This window comes from Gossypium hirsutum, chromosome A05, assembly GCF_007990345.1.
Source record: "Gossypium hirsutum isolate 1008001.06 chromosome A05, Gossypium_hirsutum_v2.1, whole genome shotgun sequence".
NCBI lineage: Eukaryota > Viridiplantae > Streptophyta > Magnoliopsida > Malvales > Malvaceae > Gossypium > Gossypium hirsutum.
Window position 1 is genome coordinate 18770458 of NC_053428.1, and position 16369 is coordinate 18786826.

Consider the following 16369-nt stretch of genomic DNA (forward strand, 5'->3'; position numbering starts at 1 on the left):
TGTAACATACTTGAAGGTGGATGTGGATGAATTGAAGGTAGCGTTATGTAATTAGATTTTGATTTGTATTAAACTTTGACTGAATAAAAGGATGGCAGAAGTAGTTATTGTTTTCTTGACGAATTCATTGTTTTATTTATCTCTCAGACCGTGGCGGAGGAATGGAATGTGGAGGCCATGCTAACTTTTATCTATCTCAAAGAAGGCAAATTGATTGACAAAGTTGTGGGGGCAAAGAAAGACGAGTTGCAGCAGAGAATAGTCTTGACCAACTTGGTGCACAAAGTATGAAATAAAACTTGTATTCTACTGCTTCAACTTTGTTTCTGAAACTAGAATATCATAAAGATCTGTCTTTGGACAGATACGAAATAACATGCGGTTGTTGTGTTCTACTACTATTTGCTTCAGTATATTAAAATTGTTTGTTTTTCTGACCTCAGGAATTGACTTCCCTGTCAATAGCAAAAAAATCTGGAAACAATAATGATCCATTTCTTGAAATCAATGTTGAACAATACTGTTAACTGCTTTGCATTTTGAGAATGAATTTGGCGCTCCTCTCAGTAGAAAGAGATGGCCAAAAATGGGATTTCAAACTCAGATATTAACAGGCTAGCTTGCCATCAGCCCCCATTTCTTTACAGAGCATTCTTTTCATGCATGGTGAGTTTAATGACGGCTGCCTAAGTAAACCAAATAAAACAATAGTGAAAAAGAATTTAGACAGTGAAACTGGGATGTCTTCTCCACCTATATTCTTGCACCTTGTTTTCCTTCCCAGCTCCCAGACTTGTGGTGTTGTCTAGGCAATGTTTATAAAACTGATCTCCTCACAAGAGATATTTTTGATACATCTCCACCAAGTTCTTCAAAGACTACTAACAAATTTTTTGTTGGCTTTAGCCATGATCTTGGAACATGGTACCTAAAAGGAATCCAGAAGATGAGGAGTTTAGAAGTATTCAAATATAATTGTATTTTATGCTAACTGCATCATGAGAAGTTCACTGAGCTTAGACGTATATGGAGTTTGAGGATATACCATCTTTGGGTTGGCTGGTCACAACCACTCTGGCACTTTGTAGTTCGGAATGTCCCCAAGTAACTACAAGTACCGCAGTTACCCTTTGCATAAGCCATCCAATATCTTCCTAAGCTTTGTCCGTTAATCCATACTTGACCCTTTCCCATACTCCGCATATCCAAAGCCAGTGGTTCATTACCTCCTGGGGCATTGAAATACGTCTGCAATTTCCAGGACACGGTTTAGCTTCTAACGTAAGGCCAACAAAAAGAATGACAAAATGCCTTATTCACCCCTTACCTTATACCATGTCATAGACTGCCGGCTCCGTGCTGCTAGTGAACCTTGAATCCGTTCACCTCGAATCCATTCAACAGAAGAGGCTCCATGGGGAGAGACCAAATTCATTGCTTCTCCTCTTAAGCCAACCTGTTTGAGAGTGGTTATGTGAGCCTGAGCAACTTTTTCCCGGAATTTAATAAAGCATTATCGAAACAGGCCAATTTTAGTTTGTGCAGACCAATGCAAGTTGTCAAACCTGGTATGACCATTTCTGCCACGTCAAATCCTTCTTTCCTTGGTTAAGGCCATGTAACAATACACTTTGGATTCCAGTTTTCCATGTCTCGAAATGCAGTCCATCATTCTTCACCCCACCATAAATTCGTGTCAATAATTGTAAAACTTTACTATATAGTGTATTGAGTTTAAAGTGTTGATTGGGACAAATTCAGTTCCCCATCCCATCCTAATGGACCCGAATGTAAAGGAAATGTCTGAATTATGTGATAGCTAACATTTGCATCCAGATAAGCATGGTCAAGAGCAACTAACCGGCAATCCAACAGCTACGCTGAGGAGTGCAATGTGATTTGTTCCAGCATGTAGATTCACTGGTCCTGTATATGTGAATCTCCTGTTTTCCCTAGTTCCATATGCTGACCCTGTAATGTACTATACGCCTTAGTATGACTTAAGCAGATACAAGGCACAGTGCCCTTAGTATGTAATGTAGGTCAATCATTTCTCTTGCGAGTAAATCTACAACCAACCTGAAAACTGTCCGTTGACAAAAACATGAAGAGCATGGCCAGCTGAATCCACATTGAGAGTGGGTTTTTGTCCTCCTCGCCGAAACGATTCTGATGGACTAATGTCAACACTGGGATGACATTTAACCAAGAAGAAATTATTCATTAGCTAATTGCCTCGATCGATTTAAATTAAATATTAAACCTCAAGTGTCTTGAAATGCAGTGCCTCACCTGGTTGTGTACCACAGGTAGTCACTATTATCTCTGGTAACATTCATTTGCTCCAAGAGTCCAGGAGCTGTGATTCTTGAACTTGCTCCTAGAGAAGAAATGTCTTCACCATAAGCCTCCCATGGGAACATCTTGGTGTTTGCTGGCAGCATTTGAATCCGTGAGGTTTTAACTCCAACCTTGATGCACATAGGATAGTTATGTAAGGATTTCCGTAGGAATATCGAAAGATTTAAAGAAAAAAGCCTTAAACTACGCTAAAAAGATCTGAATTCACTTACTAATGCAGTGTTAAACGCCACATTTTTGCAATCCGGAAGAATGCTAATAGACCAAGGGGGCAAATCGTAGTGCCTGTTATTAAACGTCACCCTTGCAGCAGATTTCATATGGAAATTTGAGAGAAAAGCAGCACAGCCTCCTTGCCTTGAAGAGAATACATGGGCCTGAAAAGTAATCATGATTAACATTATCAGTTGAAAGTTCCTTTTTCAAATCATCCTACTATCAACATATAATAAGAGTAATCATTGACCAAAGAAAGCTTACTTGATGATAGGTTCCTAAGGAAGTAACAGTAGGATCTGAGGAAACTAAAGCATGTTCACATAGCTTAATAGCCCTATGAAGCTCCTTCAGATGATCGTATTTAGGCTGTCGGATTAAACCTAAACGAGGTAAACATATCCATAACTCAGAGTTCAAAGACAAAACCCCTAAAATATTTCGTTATATGTTCAACAGTCAGATCTAACTGCTCCTGTAAAACTAAGATAAGGCACGCTTAGATTGTGAAAGATTAAGAGAACTTCAAATTCGTGTTTTTAACTGCAATGAAATTTAACTCAGTTTCTCACCATATTCATCGATTGGAGCATCATAGTCATAACTGGTTGTAATAAACGGTCCGCCAGCAGTCCGTCCAAAGTTGGTTCCTCCATGGTACTATCAAAAACAGAAGGAGCATAAACTGGTAAGCTTAAACTTGTTGCTATTACCGTGAGTATTTTTGAATTAAAACCAAAATGAACATGGTAACTAACCATGTAATAATTAACATAGGAGCCACCCTTTTGTATGAAACGAGCAACGCCAAATGCCAGGTCTTGAACCGGGCGCTGGTGAATTGGGCCACCAAATTCTGTAAACCTTCTCAGTATCGGGGGAACAAATATCAGATAAAGGAATGGAGAAATCAGCATTTCTAACGTTAATCCACTATCAATTCCAAACATCAGCCTAAAAGATCGGCAAAGAAAGTACTAACCAGCCACTCCAAGCCTCGGTCCACATCGTGGGCTTGTAAGGTTTGTTGGGTGAGAATCCATCACAGTAAAAGCCATTACACGCATTTATCTGAAATCAAGATAAGAGGGTAAACAGAGTCAAGGGCTTTTGAGATGACATTAAACTCGGTAAGGATGAAAAAGAAAAATGATTGAAGTAGATCATTGCCTACCACAGGGTCTGGGGCGTCATCTTCCTTGCACATTACCCATGGGACCCCTGTGTTAAGTTCAACAGCCATTTTTGCAGCCCAATTAATGTATGCATGACCAGCTGCTCCAAGTGCCCTACTCTCAGGTCCATATTCATTTTCAATCTGCACAAAAATGAATTAGTGTAAAAGAGATTAAAAAGCTTAAACATAGTCAGTCAGTTCATTGCTGATTTAAGCAATATACAAAGCCTCTAAAACTAGAAACCATAAATGCCACAAATAGCAAGAATCTCATACCTGAGACAAGATGATGGGGCCACCTTGTGACGCAAAAAGTTTTTCATTCTTCATCATTTGTACAATTTTCTGGGTAAATCCTTGCATCGCCCTCTGTAAATAAAATGAAAAAAGTTTCCATTTTAGTAAAGTAACAGAAAGAAAACAAAAAGGTATAAATTAAAGGGAGAAAAAGAACACCTTGAAGGGCTCATTATCAGTTCTGAAGCTGATACCAGGAACATACTTTAGCCAAACAGGAAATCCTCTGTAGCAGAGCGAGAATGTAAATTGTAAACCACTCAATTAAACAAAATAAATAAAAATACATTAAATTATAACAAATCTTTTTGTCAAGCCAAACGATATAATAAAAATAGTAACTACCCAAAATTCCATTCTGCACAAATATAAGGTCCAATGCGAAGATGAACATATAGTCCCAGTTTTTGCACTGTCTTGATAAACCGTACAAGATCATATCTTCCCTCGAAATTATACTGAAAAAAAAACAGAACTCCAAATGAAATGTTAAAAGAAGTTAAACTAAAAAAACATAGAATTCAAAGTTCAGATGAGCCATTTGAGATCTAAGGTAGTACATTGCCAGGAGAAGGTTCATGGCCATTCCAAAAGACATATGTGTCTATGACATCTAAGCCTCCATCTTTAGCCTTCTTAATAAGATCCTCCCACATCTAAATACAGGGGGAAAAACACCCAATAGATCAGTCCTTTGCTTTTAAAAGTTTTCAGGGATTGTTTTTTTTAATGTGAAGAGACTATACCTCAGGAGTGCTTCTGGGATAATGAATGGAGCCGGAGATGAGGATTCTCCTTTGTCCATTGATGAGAATGGCTTTCTTATCATAGGTAATGCTGCACTGGATTAGCTTAGAACTCGCTAAAAAGGCTGAGAAGAAGAAAATCAACAGCTTGGAAACTGAGCTAGTTTCCATTTCTCTTCAATACAAAGTCAACTCGAAGGGAACTTTTGAAACCAAAAAAAAAAAAAAAAAAACTTGAATTGGTAGAGCAGAGAGAAGTTGGTAAAGACACTGATCTGCTACTCTGAAACTAGCATTGTTCTTTTCACAGTTCACATAAAAGCTCTGAACTCTGCTTGTCTTTATATGTACTTGGGATATGTTACTCGCAGTTAAAAAGTAATGGAAGAATCCCCTACATTAAAATATTGGAGAAGCAAACAGTACCAAAGAAAAAAAACTTTGTATAATGTTTCCATCCCTCGAGTTCAGTTTAAAAACTTGAAATGTTCTGGGTTTTGATTGTAGTGAAGAATCAGGGGAATTTATTTATTTTTAATGTTTTACGGCAGGTATTAAAAATAAAGTGTAAAAATCATTTCTATGTATTGATAATTGGATATATATTTATCGGAGTTACTATCATTGAATGTGATGATGAATAAAACTTGAAGTTCAAGTGAAGTATAGTAATCTAGGAAATGCTAATAAATGACAACTCTAAAGCAAGTCCTCCATTCAAAATCATTAGTACAAAAGAAAAACAAATCTCGAAAAAAAGTTACTATCCCCAGTTTCTTCTAATATGTAGCTTAAAGCAGAACATTTTCGAAGTAGGAAAAAAAAATTGTTTTTATGATGGGTTCATTGTAAATTTTTTATTAAAGTTATATGGTTTGAAATTCAAATCCTTAAACTACTTTACTTTTCACTTATTTCGAGTTAATTTTTTGAATTACTAAATAAAAGTTTTTTTATTGTTTACTTTTTTAATCAAATGAAATCAAGTCCAGAACTCTTAATTATTCATATTAATATTGAAACAATAATTAAAATTCTCTTCAAATTATAAGTTGAATTATTCTCTTTTCTTCTCCTCTATATTAAAAAAAATTTATTTATGAAGGAAATGTATAGCTTAATCAATGAAATATCACAAATCTAATTTACTATCCATACCCCAAATACAAAGCAGTAATAATATTGTACAGCATGTATTGCTCAAACTTTTATGATTTAAATCAATTTCATACCAAATGTGATAATAGAGAATAACCCTTTGTGTGGTGTTTGCATGTGCAAATCATTTCTTTGTGTCGTTTCATTTCATTTTCATTAGAGTCCCTTTTTCGGATAATGCAATTCCTCAACCACACCCTCAAAAAATTATAAATGAAATTAAATACTATGATCGCGACGGTGGCATGCGACATACTATCGTGTTTTTTTGTCAGTTCATGTACTGCAGACTCTCTTCTATCCCATCTGGCATGTGATGTGTTTTGTTGCCATTTGATCATTCATATTAATCACTCCAACAATGAAAATTTTAGCTTTAGGGTTTTCATGTCTTTTGTTAACCCATTTCTTAAATAGCTGTACTGAATATGGAAGCAGATTAGTTGCTGAATAAAGAAAAGTTTGTTGTCTTCTGCTTTACTTCATCTTGATGTTCTGTCTGTGTGTGTTATCCCTATTGGTTCCCTTAAAAAAGAATCTTGACCAAAAGAAAAAACACAGTTGGCTGGCTTAGAAGATAAGGTACTTAATTAATGTTTTAGGTTGAAAATTGGTTTAGAGCCAATGTGGATTGGTTGAGCATGTTCACCTTCCTTGCCCATGTGCACCATGCAATTGTATATACAACAAAATCTGACCGCATTTCACTTCTGTCGTTTACAATGTTTCATAGGAAATTAGGAAGATCTTAGGTGACCAAAAACATAACCCTAAGACATCGGGCTCTTGTGTTTGTGTTTGTAAGCTATTAACATTTATATCCTCTTATTACATAACCATAATTCAATAAAATATCTGAGGTTTATTTTTTATTTTTCTAGTGCAATCACAACTTTTCTTGCACTTTAAGTTGGAAGGAGGGGTGTGAGGTTACATACAAGGTCGAATATTGGTCATAATGTCCGCGCATTATTTATCACTAAACCAGGAATAAGTTTGATGGCCTTTTTCTCATCAAGTTAATGTTTAATATTATTATTATTACTATATAAAAATTGTCACAATCTGAAAAAGCAAAATAGGCACTGAGATTCAAACTCATAATTTTTAAATATCATGATTGATTATAAAAATCAATTTAACTAAACTTCGATGATTAAACTTTATTTTAAACCTCCTCTTCCCCTATTGGTATTTTTTAATTTAAATATTAAATAGCAGTACACAAGAATTAAGATAAAATTGTTTTCAAATTTGTATATTACTTTCATTATTACGTCTACTCAAGCTTCTATAAAAATATTTGTTAAAAGGGCGTTCTTTATTTTCATCATTAAATTATAAAAAATTCAAAATTTTCAATCATTTTTGTATTAATCACTTTTCGTTAAATGGTTAAGAAAAATATAATCTAATTTTTTTACCTAGTATAATAACATAATTAGTTTGCAATATTTACTCACTCTATCAATTTGATCCTAATTCTAAATAATTCAATAAATTTAACTCTTCACATTTATAAATTTTATAAATTTTATCCTTAAACACATAAATAAATATAATTATAATTAAATTTATAATTAAAACGTTAATGATCGAAAACATTAAAAGGAAAAAGAATTGAATGAATCCCGGGAAATATAGTCAGTGACCCAGCAACCCTCCTTGGGGTCTCCAAAAATAATGTAAAAGGAGACCCAAAGAGATTAATGCAAACTGCTCTTAACATTTTGTCAAAACAGAGCAGATCAATTACATGCCATTCATGCAGTAGTGGAGTCGGGTTATGATGATGATTCAGCCAGGGGCGAAGCCAGAAAAATTTTTTAGGGGGGCCGGATGAAATTTTAATTTTTTATAGTTTATATTTTTATAATTTGTAAAGGATTAAATTAAATTTTTATAATTTTAGGGGGGCCAAAGTGAAATTTTACCTTTACTAATTTAAAATTTTTAAAAAATTTCAAGGGCCTAAAATGAAATTTTCCATTTTGGGGGGGCCGGGGCCCATGCCAGCCCCCCCTGGCTACGCCCCTGGATGCAGCCCTCTTCTTGGCAAAGTATTCCTTAGCTCGAGCAAGGTTCTTCACAATCGATGGCTTAACCCACTTCTTTCGTCTCGGCAGTACAGTGTGAGAGCAACCGGCAGCCTCAAGCTTTTCCCTTTGCAGATGTTGGGAAAATCATAATTGCATGTGTTTGAGAATCAAAATTCATAAAATTTGTAAATGTGAATGGTTAAATTTATTAAATTATTTAGAATTATGATCAAATTGATAGAATGTGTGAGTATTGAGGACTAAATGTGTTCAACGTTTAACAAATAGTAACCAAAACAGAAATAATCTAACTAGTGACGAAATTAAATTTTTTATAATTTGATAATCAATACAGAAACACTGTAATAATTGGGTGACTAACTGTACAATTTTTTAAATAAAACTTTTATAAAATATTTGAACCAAATTACAAGGCTCTTTAAAGAAATCCTCTATGTTCAAATCAAACCTCTTAGGTAAGGGCATTAACTCACCCTTACACCTTAAGATAATTTAGGCAGCTTAACAATTCAAAACCAAACCCTGTCTTTATATAATTAAATTTTAGTTTTTTATATATATATATATATATGTAGGGGTGAATTCTGAAGTTAAGTTTTAGGCAACTAATAAAAATTTCAATGAAAATGTTTTTTTTAATTTAGATGTGTAATTAAAATTTTTATAAGATAAATGAGAATTTTTTAAAATTTTAAGAACTTCAAAAAGAAAATAAAAATATTTTAAAAAATTTTGGAGGACCAAGCCCCCATAAAGATCGACCTCTGTGCTTATATAATGTGTTATCTCTTTGTTCTTTGTATGGAATGGTTGGGGCATAGATTTCACCAGAGCATTTCGGCAAGGGAGTGGAGCCTCGTTCGATTATCGCGCACAGGTCCAAATTTATCACATCTTTTCTTTGCAGATGACCTGGTGATTTTTAGCCAAGCCGATTTAGTTCATAGTGGCCTCCTTAAGGATTTTTTGAACAACTTTTGCAAGCTTTCTGGTCATAAGGTTAATGCTAAGAAGACGAACGTGCTTTTTTTTGTGGGGGTTAATGAACCCTTAAGGAAAGCCATAAATGATACCCTTGGGTTTCAAGAAGTTAAGGATTTAGGCCACTACCTTGGGGTCCCACTTTTTCACCGGAGAGTTACTAATAGCAACTTACATTTCTTGGTGGAAAGAGTTCGTAGTCGACTTTCTAGTTAGGAAGCTAAGAGTCTTTCTTTTGCTGGAAGAGTCACCTTAGCACAGTCGGTTTTATTGTCTATACCAAGTTACCTCATGCAATCAACCCCTGTCTCTAAAGGAATTTGTGACTCTATTGAAGAATTAGTGAGACAATTTATTTGGGGAGCTGCGAATGGTAAAAAGAAGATGGCCTTAGTAGGGTAGATGATATATGTCAGCCTAAGGTTCATGGAGGACTTGGTCTTCGTCGCTTGGGGGATCAGAATAAAGCTTTCATGCTGAAAATTGGCTATAATCTTATTACCAAGTCTGAAACTCTCTGGGTTAGGATCCTAAGAGCTAAGTATGGTTTGTGTGAAAGTATGTCGGAATCCATTATGAGGAATAGTTGCTCCTATATGTGGAAAGCAGTTGCCAAAGCTTGGCCTCTCTTGCGGAGTAATATGATTTGGTCTATTGGTAATGGGAAGACTATACGATGATGGAAAGATAATTGGATTCCTAATTTGGGACCACTTAATCAGTATATTCTAAGTTATGACAACATTGCGCCTGAGACCAAAATCAATAAGATGGTTTTAGTCAATGGTGATTGGAATCTTGATCTTTTTAGATTATGGCTGCCAGAAGAAGTGGTTAGGCGCATCATCAGCATTCCCCTTCCTCTAGATCAGGCCGGACCGAATTTTCTTTCTTGGTCTAGAACGACATCAGGGGTTTTTTCTGTGAAAAGTGCGTACTTTTTGCTAAAAGATGAGTTTTGGAATCCGAAGGAGGCGACTTGGAGCATGCTTTGGAAAATTCCAGGACCTCAACGTGTGAAACATTTCATCTGGTTAATTCTCAAGCAGAGGCTTCTAACTAACTCTGAAAGAGTTATGAGGGGTATTGCGCAAGATGCGACGTGCCATCTATGTGGTTATATTAAGGAATATACTCTTCATTTCTTAGAGATTGCTCTTTTGCAAGGGAGATTTGGCAAAACATCATCCCTGCTAATCAGCTTGGGAGTTTCTACTCTGGTAATATTTTAGAGTGGCTTTTCTCGAACCTGTAACTTTTCTTTACGAACAAGCTGGGTGACTCTTCTTGGGCTTGTCTTTGTGAGATCATTCTATAGCGCATCTGGAAAAATCGAAATTTGTCCATCTTTCAAGGACATGCTATGCACCCAAAGGACATTGTCAGTGTCTCTTATAGCTGGGCAAAGCACTTTCTCTTCGTCCATAATGATGAGACGACTTCTCAGCTGAAGTAGTTCTCAGCCCATCATAACTCATGTACGTGCGTTTTCCTTAATACTGATGGTGCTGTTCACCCTGTGTCTGGTCTTTCTGCTACAGGTGGCGTGATACGTAATAGCAAAGGGGAGTGGATCTTGGGGGAATGCTCAATTGCGACAGCTGAATTGTGGGGCGTACTAAATGGACTACTTATTCTCCAAAAACAAGGCTATGATGAGGTCATTATACAATCAGACAACCTTGAGAACGTGATCTCTATCAATGACAGTAAAATGGGTGATTCACAAAACTCTTTGATAAGGAGAATTCAACAAATTCTATCATTTGAAGAGAAGTGGTCTTTGAATTATGCTCTTAGAGTTACTAATCAAGTAGCTGATGCTTTGGCAAAAAGGGCTCCGTCGAGTGCTGAATCTTTGAACATTATTGAGGATCCCCCGTTGGAGATTAAAAAGATTCTGAAGAATGATAATTCTTTTGTTAACTTGTTTCTGACTTTCTCTTTGTAATTCTCTTTGTTTATTTAATCAAAAAAATTAAATTGGAGTTACAATTTGACATAAACTCAATTAAAAAAAATTACTTAAAAATTTATTTTTAATAAAATAATAAATATTAATACAACAATGTTTTCTTCTTTTACTATTTAATAAAAAAATCAGGTTAAAAAATTACTTTAAAGCCTCAATTTTAGGTTTCAATCAAAATGTCATCGACAACTAATTAAATTTAATAAAAAAAATTAAGTAGGGAGTTTTCGAGTTATTAGTTATTAGTTAATAGTAGTGTTTAAGAGATGACATATTCGCCTCCTCATGTGGATCCTGACAGTTACCTAATATTGTAATCTTGTGTATGGTTGTTGCATGATTAATTAAAGCAGCAGTTAACGAACAATTATATACAAGTCAGCAGTAAAGCATGCATATGAAGACATACAACCCCGATGCTCATTTCTAAGCTTTTCTTTCTTCAAAATCACTACATTTAATTTTTTTTTCAAACCCAAATTAACATTTTCACTTGATGTTATATTTTAACTTCAACAGATTCAATACGTATTACGTATATATATTTTAAAGTGTGAAAAAAATAGTGAGAAAATCAAGCTAATAATAATTTAATTGTCTTTGTTAACCTTTATAGAATGAGATGATTTTATATTATATGACGACGAATTAAAGATAATATAAAGTGGAGATTAAAGATACTATCAATCCGATGACGAGTATGGCGAATGAATTAGGCAATAAAGTTGATAAGGAATTTGGGACCTTTATGTACTTGTGTGGATGTAATGAGTAATTTAGGGGGCACCGTTAGTTAGCCGTTTGTTTCTTTCCATTTTTCAAGTTGTGTTTTTAAAGCAAGAAGTTGTGTCCCGCTAGACCTCCGTTCCGTTTACGTCGGTGGAAGCAACATATTCAAAGAAACATGCCTTTTCTATTTTGGTATGATTTCAAATATTTGTCCACTTCTGATAATAACAAATCTAACAACCTCTTAAACTATTGTTTACAGCTTAACGTGATCTTTGGATCACATCACATGAAGTTTAATAACTAATGAACACTCGTTTCTATCTCGGTCCTCCCCACCATCATCATGCACTTAGAAATGAATGGCTTTAATAGTCCCACATACAGTTGGCGAAAGCCTTTCATAACAACATTAATTCAAATTAACTCAACCCTTTATTTTTTTAGTGTAGTTATTTTTGCGTTAGTTTAGTCAAACTCTATACTTTTTAGTTTACCCCACTAAGTTAAAGTAATAATGTATACTCAACCGAATTAAATTAGCGGATTAAACAGATTAAAATGGGAATCGATTAGAGGATTGGTCCGAAAAATAACTTTAAACTAATTAGATCGAGAACTAGTTAAATTGATAGTTGAACCGAAAATTTTAAAATGTTTTAATTTGTAATAACTTTTTAATTAGATCGATGAATCAATGGCCTAATTGATTCAACCATTGATCTGATTTAAAAAAATTGAGCTAATGTTATATGGTTTATATATGAACTAACTATGGTCATATGTTATATATTTGATTATTAATTTTCATTGTACATTTAGCCGATTAAGTTTTAATTTTCATTTTAAAAACATGAGTTTAAAGGTACTAAATGCATAATATCCTTCATATTAGGATAAGATTGAATTCAATTTAAAAAGTTTTAATGGTTCATGATAATTGTTTTTGGTTTTTTAACATTAATTTTGAATTTTCAAACTTTATTTTGATATAATGAGTTTTTGTTTAGATATATAAATTTTTTATTCATCCAAAAAGAGCAATATTTTGCTATAAAAACATCAGCCAATTGCATGACCAATCCCGATTTTTTGCCTGTCATATTTAAGTTATTTACAGCAATACGAGTTTTAGTAAGCCTCTCCCTAACTAGATTCTTCAACTGAACAAACAGCAACTCTACAGTTTTCCCTGTATAACCATGAGATATCCTATTTCTCTCTTGCCAAACCAGGTAGATCTTTGCATTCCAAGCAATCTTTAGTATAGCTGCAAACAAGCTTTTACCCTTAAACAGCTTTTTGAATCCATTCCAGTTCATCCTCCCAAGAAGCAAACATACAAGCTTGCAATTCAAAAGACAGCATTATCAAGCCCCATAATTCTTTTAAATAGGAACAACGCACAAAAAGGTGTTCCTTGTCTCTAAACTATCATGACAGAGAACACAAACTGAATCAACTTGTAGACCCCCTGCCAACATTCTGCTCTTTGTAGCCAGCCTATCATGTATCGCTAACCATGCGATAAAAGAATGTCATGGAATTGAAAAGGTTCCCCATACTAATTTATGCTAGGAAACTTCATTCTGCTTTTGTCTCAGAGTATCCCAGCTCTTCTTAGCCTTGTAAGTGGTTAGAAAGCCTCCCAACAGTGGCACTAACCTCAATTTTAGTAAATTCCCCCACGACCAACTATGATATTGCTTGGCCTGAACTTGAAAAACATTTTCTCCTTTAAGAACATATGCTTCAATCCAGGCAACCCAAAGAGTCCCTGCCTTCATCCAAACTGCCCACAGATTTTGCAGCATGCACACTTTGTTCCAAAGATGTAAATCCCTCACCCCTAGTCCTCCTACTTTGGGATGACATATCTTCTCCCAAATTACTTTTACACCTTTAGCTTGCCCTTCATAACCTCTTCAAAGATAAGCATTGCATAATTGAGTGGGGGTGATACGAGTAACTCAGCCCAATTCAAATGCCATAATAGAGATGAGTTTAGTTTTCCTCAAGGCCCAATTACGAGATCCAAATTCAAACAGATAAAGTCAAAACTCAATTTAATGGTTCAAGACTTTATCACAAAAAAGATTCGAGAAGAAGAGTTGAAGTTTCAAGACAATTCATTATTATTTTATTTCTCTTTTGAGTTAATAAATTCTCTTTGAGTTTTTCTTTTCAAAAATTTCTCTTGAGTTTCTTTTAGAATAGTTTTAACAATCTTTTTAGATTGTGGGGATTATCTTCAAACTTTTTCTTATCAAGGTTTTTATCTTAGAGGGAAAATTAGAGTCGCTTGGAGGGGGTTATGGATTCTTCGTGTTTCCAAGGCTTCTTAGGACTTCTACACGCCACGTTCTATCTTTCCATTTATCTTTTTTATTCACTTCCTTAATCTTTGATTTATTATTTATTTTAATTATTTTATCTAACTTGGATTTAATTTCGTTTCAAGTTGTATCAAAAATTCAAGTTTCTTTCCGAACGTTTAAAGTCCTAAGTCAAATCCAAGACTTTAACAAACTTTACGATCCGCTTTCGCGTTCATCCTTCTCATCCTTTATCAAAGGGAATGAGCAGTACCCTGCATCAGCAGTTCTGAATGCTAAAAACAACCGACTGCAAAAGCTGCAGTCTTCCTGCAAAAGAAAGGTGTTTAGCTGCCCAACATTTAATACTCCCTGTTATCTTATTCACCAAATTTTAAATTTTTACAATCCATACTCTTCAACCCTTTTGCAATCAAGGGCACTCCCAAGTACCTTACAGGCAGATTGCCTAGTCTGACCCCAGAAAGCCCTATAATTCTTTATGATTGTTGATCCCATAACAGAAAAGTTCACTCTTGGCCTTATTCATCTGCAATCCAGAAATACTATAGAAAAAATCCAGAATATTGTTCATAGCAAAAACAGAGTCAGCTGACCCCTTTGCAAACACAAGCAAATCATCAGCAAAACATAAATGTGTTAGCTGAATTTCCCTACATTTGGGATGATATTAAAAGACTCTCTTCTGCAGCAATATTCAATAACTTACATTAGACATTTATGGCTTTATTTTATTACTTTTGGAGTGAAGTTCAATGTCTTTGTTTTATAAATATTTCTAAAAAACGTTATTCTTTTCAAGTAAATGGAAAATTTAAATTAATGAATAACTTTATAAACTTTTAGGTAGTTTTTTATTATTTTCTCTATTTCAAATATAAAATTCTTATGTTTACACCATAAAAAATAAATTAATTATAAATTAAATAATAATTAAAATTCAATTCTGTTCATATAATATGAATAAACTCGTTTATATTCATTTAAACCTTGTTTATTATTTTATTAATATATATTAATAAAATTATTTATAGCTTGTGTGCTTAATTTTTATTTATAATATAATTATTAATATTAATATTTAAATATTTTTAATCTAAAAAACAATATAAATATGTATACATGCTTATTTTTATTTATTATTTGTTTGTTAATTATTAGTTATTTATGAATATTGTTGGTAAACATATTCAATTATATGTTCGTGCACATATTCGTTTAATTTAAATGAATAAATATGAACACATATAGCTTTAAACAAATAAACATAAACAAATATTATGAAATTCATAATCAACATAAACAAACTTAAAAATAACCAACTAAATATAAACAAAAATTCACTCATTTCAAACTCGGTTGATTTATTACCCTAGAAGCTAACAGCAAGCAAAGGTCTTGATTCTGGTAAAATAAGATGATTGTAATTTTAGATTCTCCCAAAAATTAAAGTCTTTTTAACTCTCTGATTAATGGAAAAAAAATACATGTTTGACCTCTCAAAAAATTACGAAATCAATTTAAGTTTTTTTTAACAATTTTTTTAAATTTTAATCCTTTAGAATTTTATATTTTTCTCTCACATTTTTTAAAATTTCGGGCTTCATCTAAACAGGCAATTTAAAAATTGTGTTACTTCATTTAATGAATTATGTAAGAGAAAGGAGGTTTAAATTGGATTAAATTGGTCAACTGCTTGGTCAACAAATCAATTGTTTAGTCAATTTCATTACCGATCTAATTTTTTAAAAAAAGAAGAAGAATTAAATTTAACAATTTAACACAATATAGAGAGGAACAATTGAAATATGACATAAAATAATACATAGATATAAATGTAAAAATATTAAAAAATTATATAATATATGGATATAAGTCTATAGTTTTTAAACATTGTTGTAACATAAAAGTAAATTAAATCCTGCGCAAATATATGGATTATTGCCATTTTTTAAGAAAAGAAACAAGTTAAAAGGAACGAGCTACAATAAGGCTCTATATTAATCATTGCTTGATGACCATCTTCTTCAAATAAAGATCGAGTATGATCAGGTGGGTCTTCAAAAGCCGATAACGGCCTGTTAAGATCATTAGGAATAACTTTGGCCATATAAACTGGTAGTCTATTATGCTCTCGTCGGACATGCCGAAACTTAAGTTGTCAGATTTGCTTGTATAAATCATGTATTAAACGAAGTTCAAAAAGGTTATTATCAGCCGCATAATCATCCCCAATTATATCAATCAGCAATGCATTGTTGCTTTGATCACAACTTTACGAAACCCTTTTTTCCAAGCTAGAGTGAATCCTCCATATATAGCTCTTGCTTTAATCT

At 33.6% G+C, this 16369-nt stretch overlaps 2 protein-coding genes across 2 annotated transcripts; one reads left to right on the plus strand and one right to left on the minus strand.

Annotated features, from left to right (window-relative positions):
* Positions 1–475: 475 nt before the first annotated feature.
* Positions 476–5595, minus strand: LOC107905472 (beta-galactosidase 5). The gene is made up of 18 exons (XM_016832131.2): positions 4798–5595; positions 4612–4707; positions 4397–4509; positions 4211–4277; positions 4031–4123; positions 3752–3895; positions 3560–3648; positions 3336–3441; positions 3150–3237; positions 2842–2960; positions 2574–2738; positions 2293–2471; positions 2080–2189; positions 1862–1971; positions 1566–1673; positions 1328–1456; positions 1046–1248; positions 476–928 (listed from the first exon to the last, which is right to left on the minus strand). Exons 1-18 carry the CDS (start codon positions 4966–4968, stop codon positions 817–819), a joined length of 2202 nt encoding a protein of 733 aa, XP_016687620.2. The 5' UTR covers positions 4969–5595; the 3' UTR covers positions 476–816.
* A 4171-nt stretch (positions 5596–9766) lies between these two features.
* On the plus strand, positions 9767–10947 carry LOC121228877 (uncharacterized). The gene is made up of 3 exons (XM_041111888.1): positions 9767–10216; positions 10315–10448; positions 10557–10947. The coding sequence occupies exons 1-3, from the start codon at positions 9767–9769 to the stop codon at positions 10945–10947; spliced, it is 975 nt and encodes a 324-aa protein (XP_040967822.1).
* The last annotated feature ends 5422 nt before the right edge of the window (positions 10948–16369 follow it).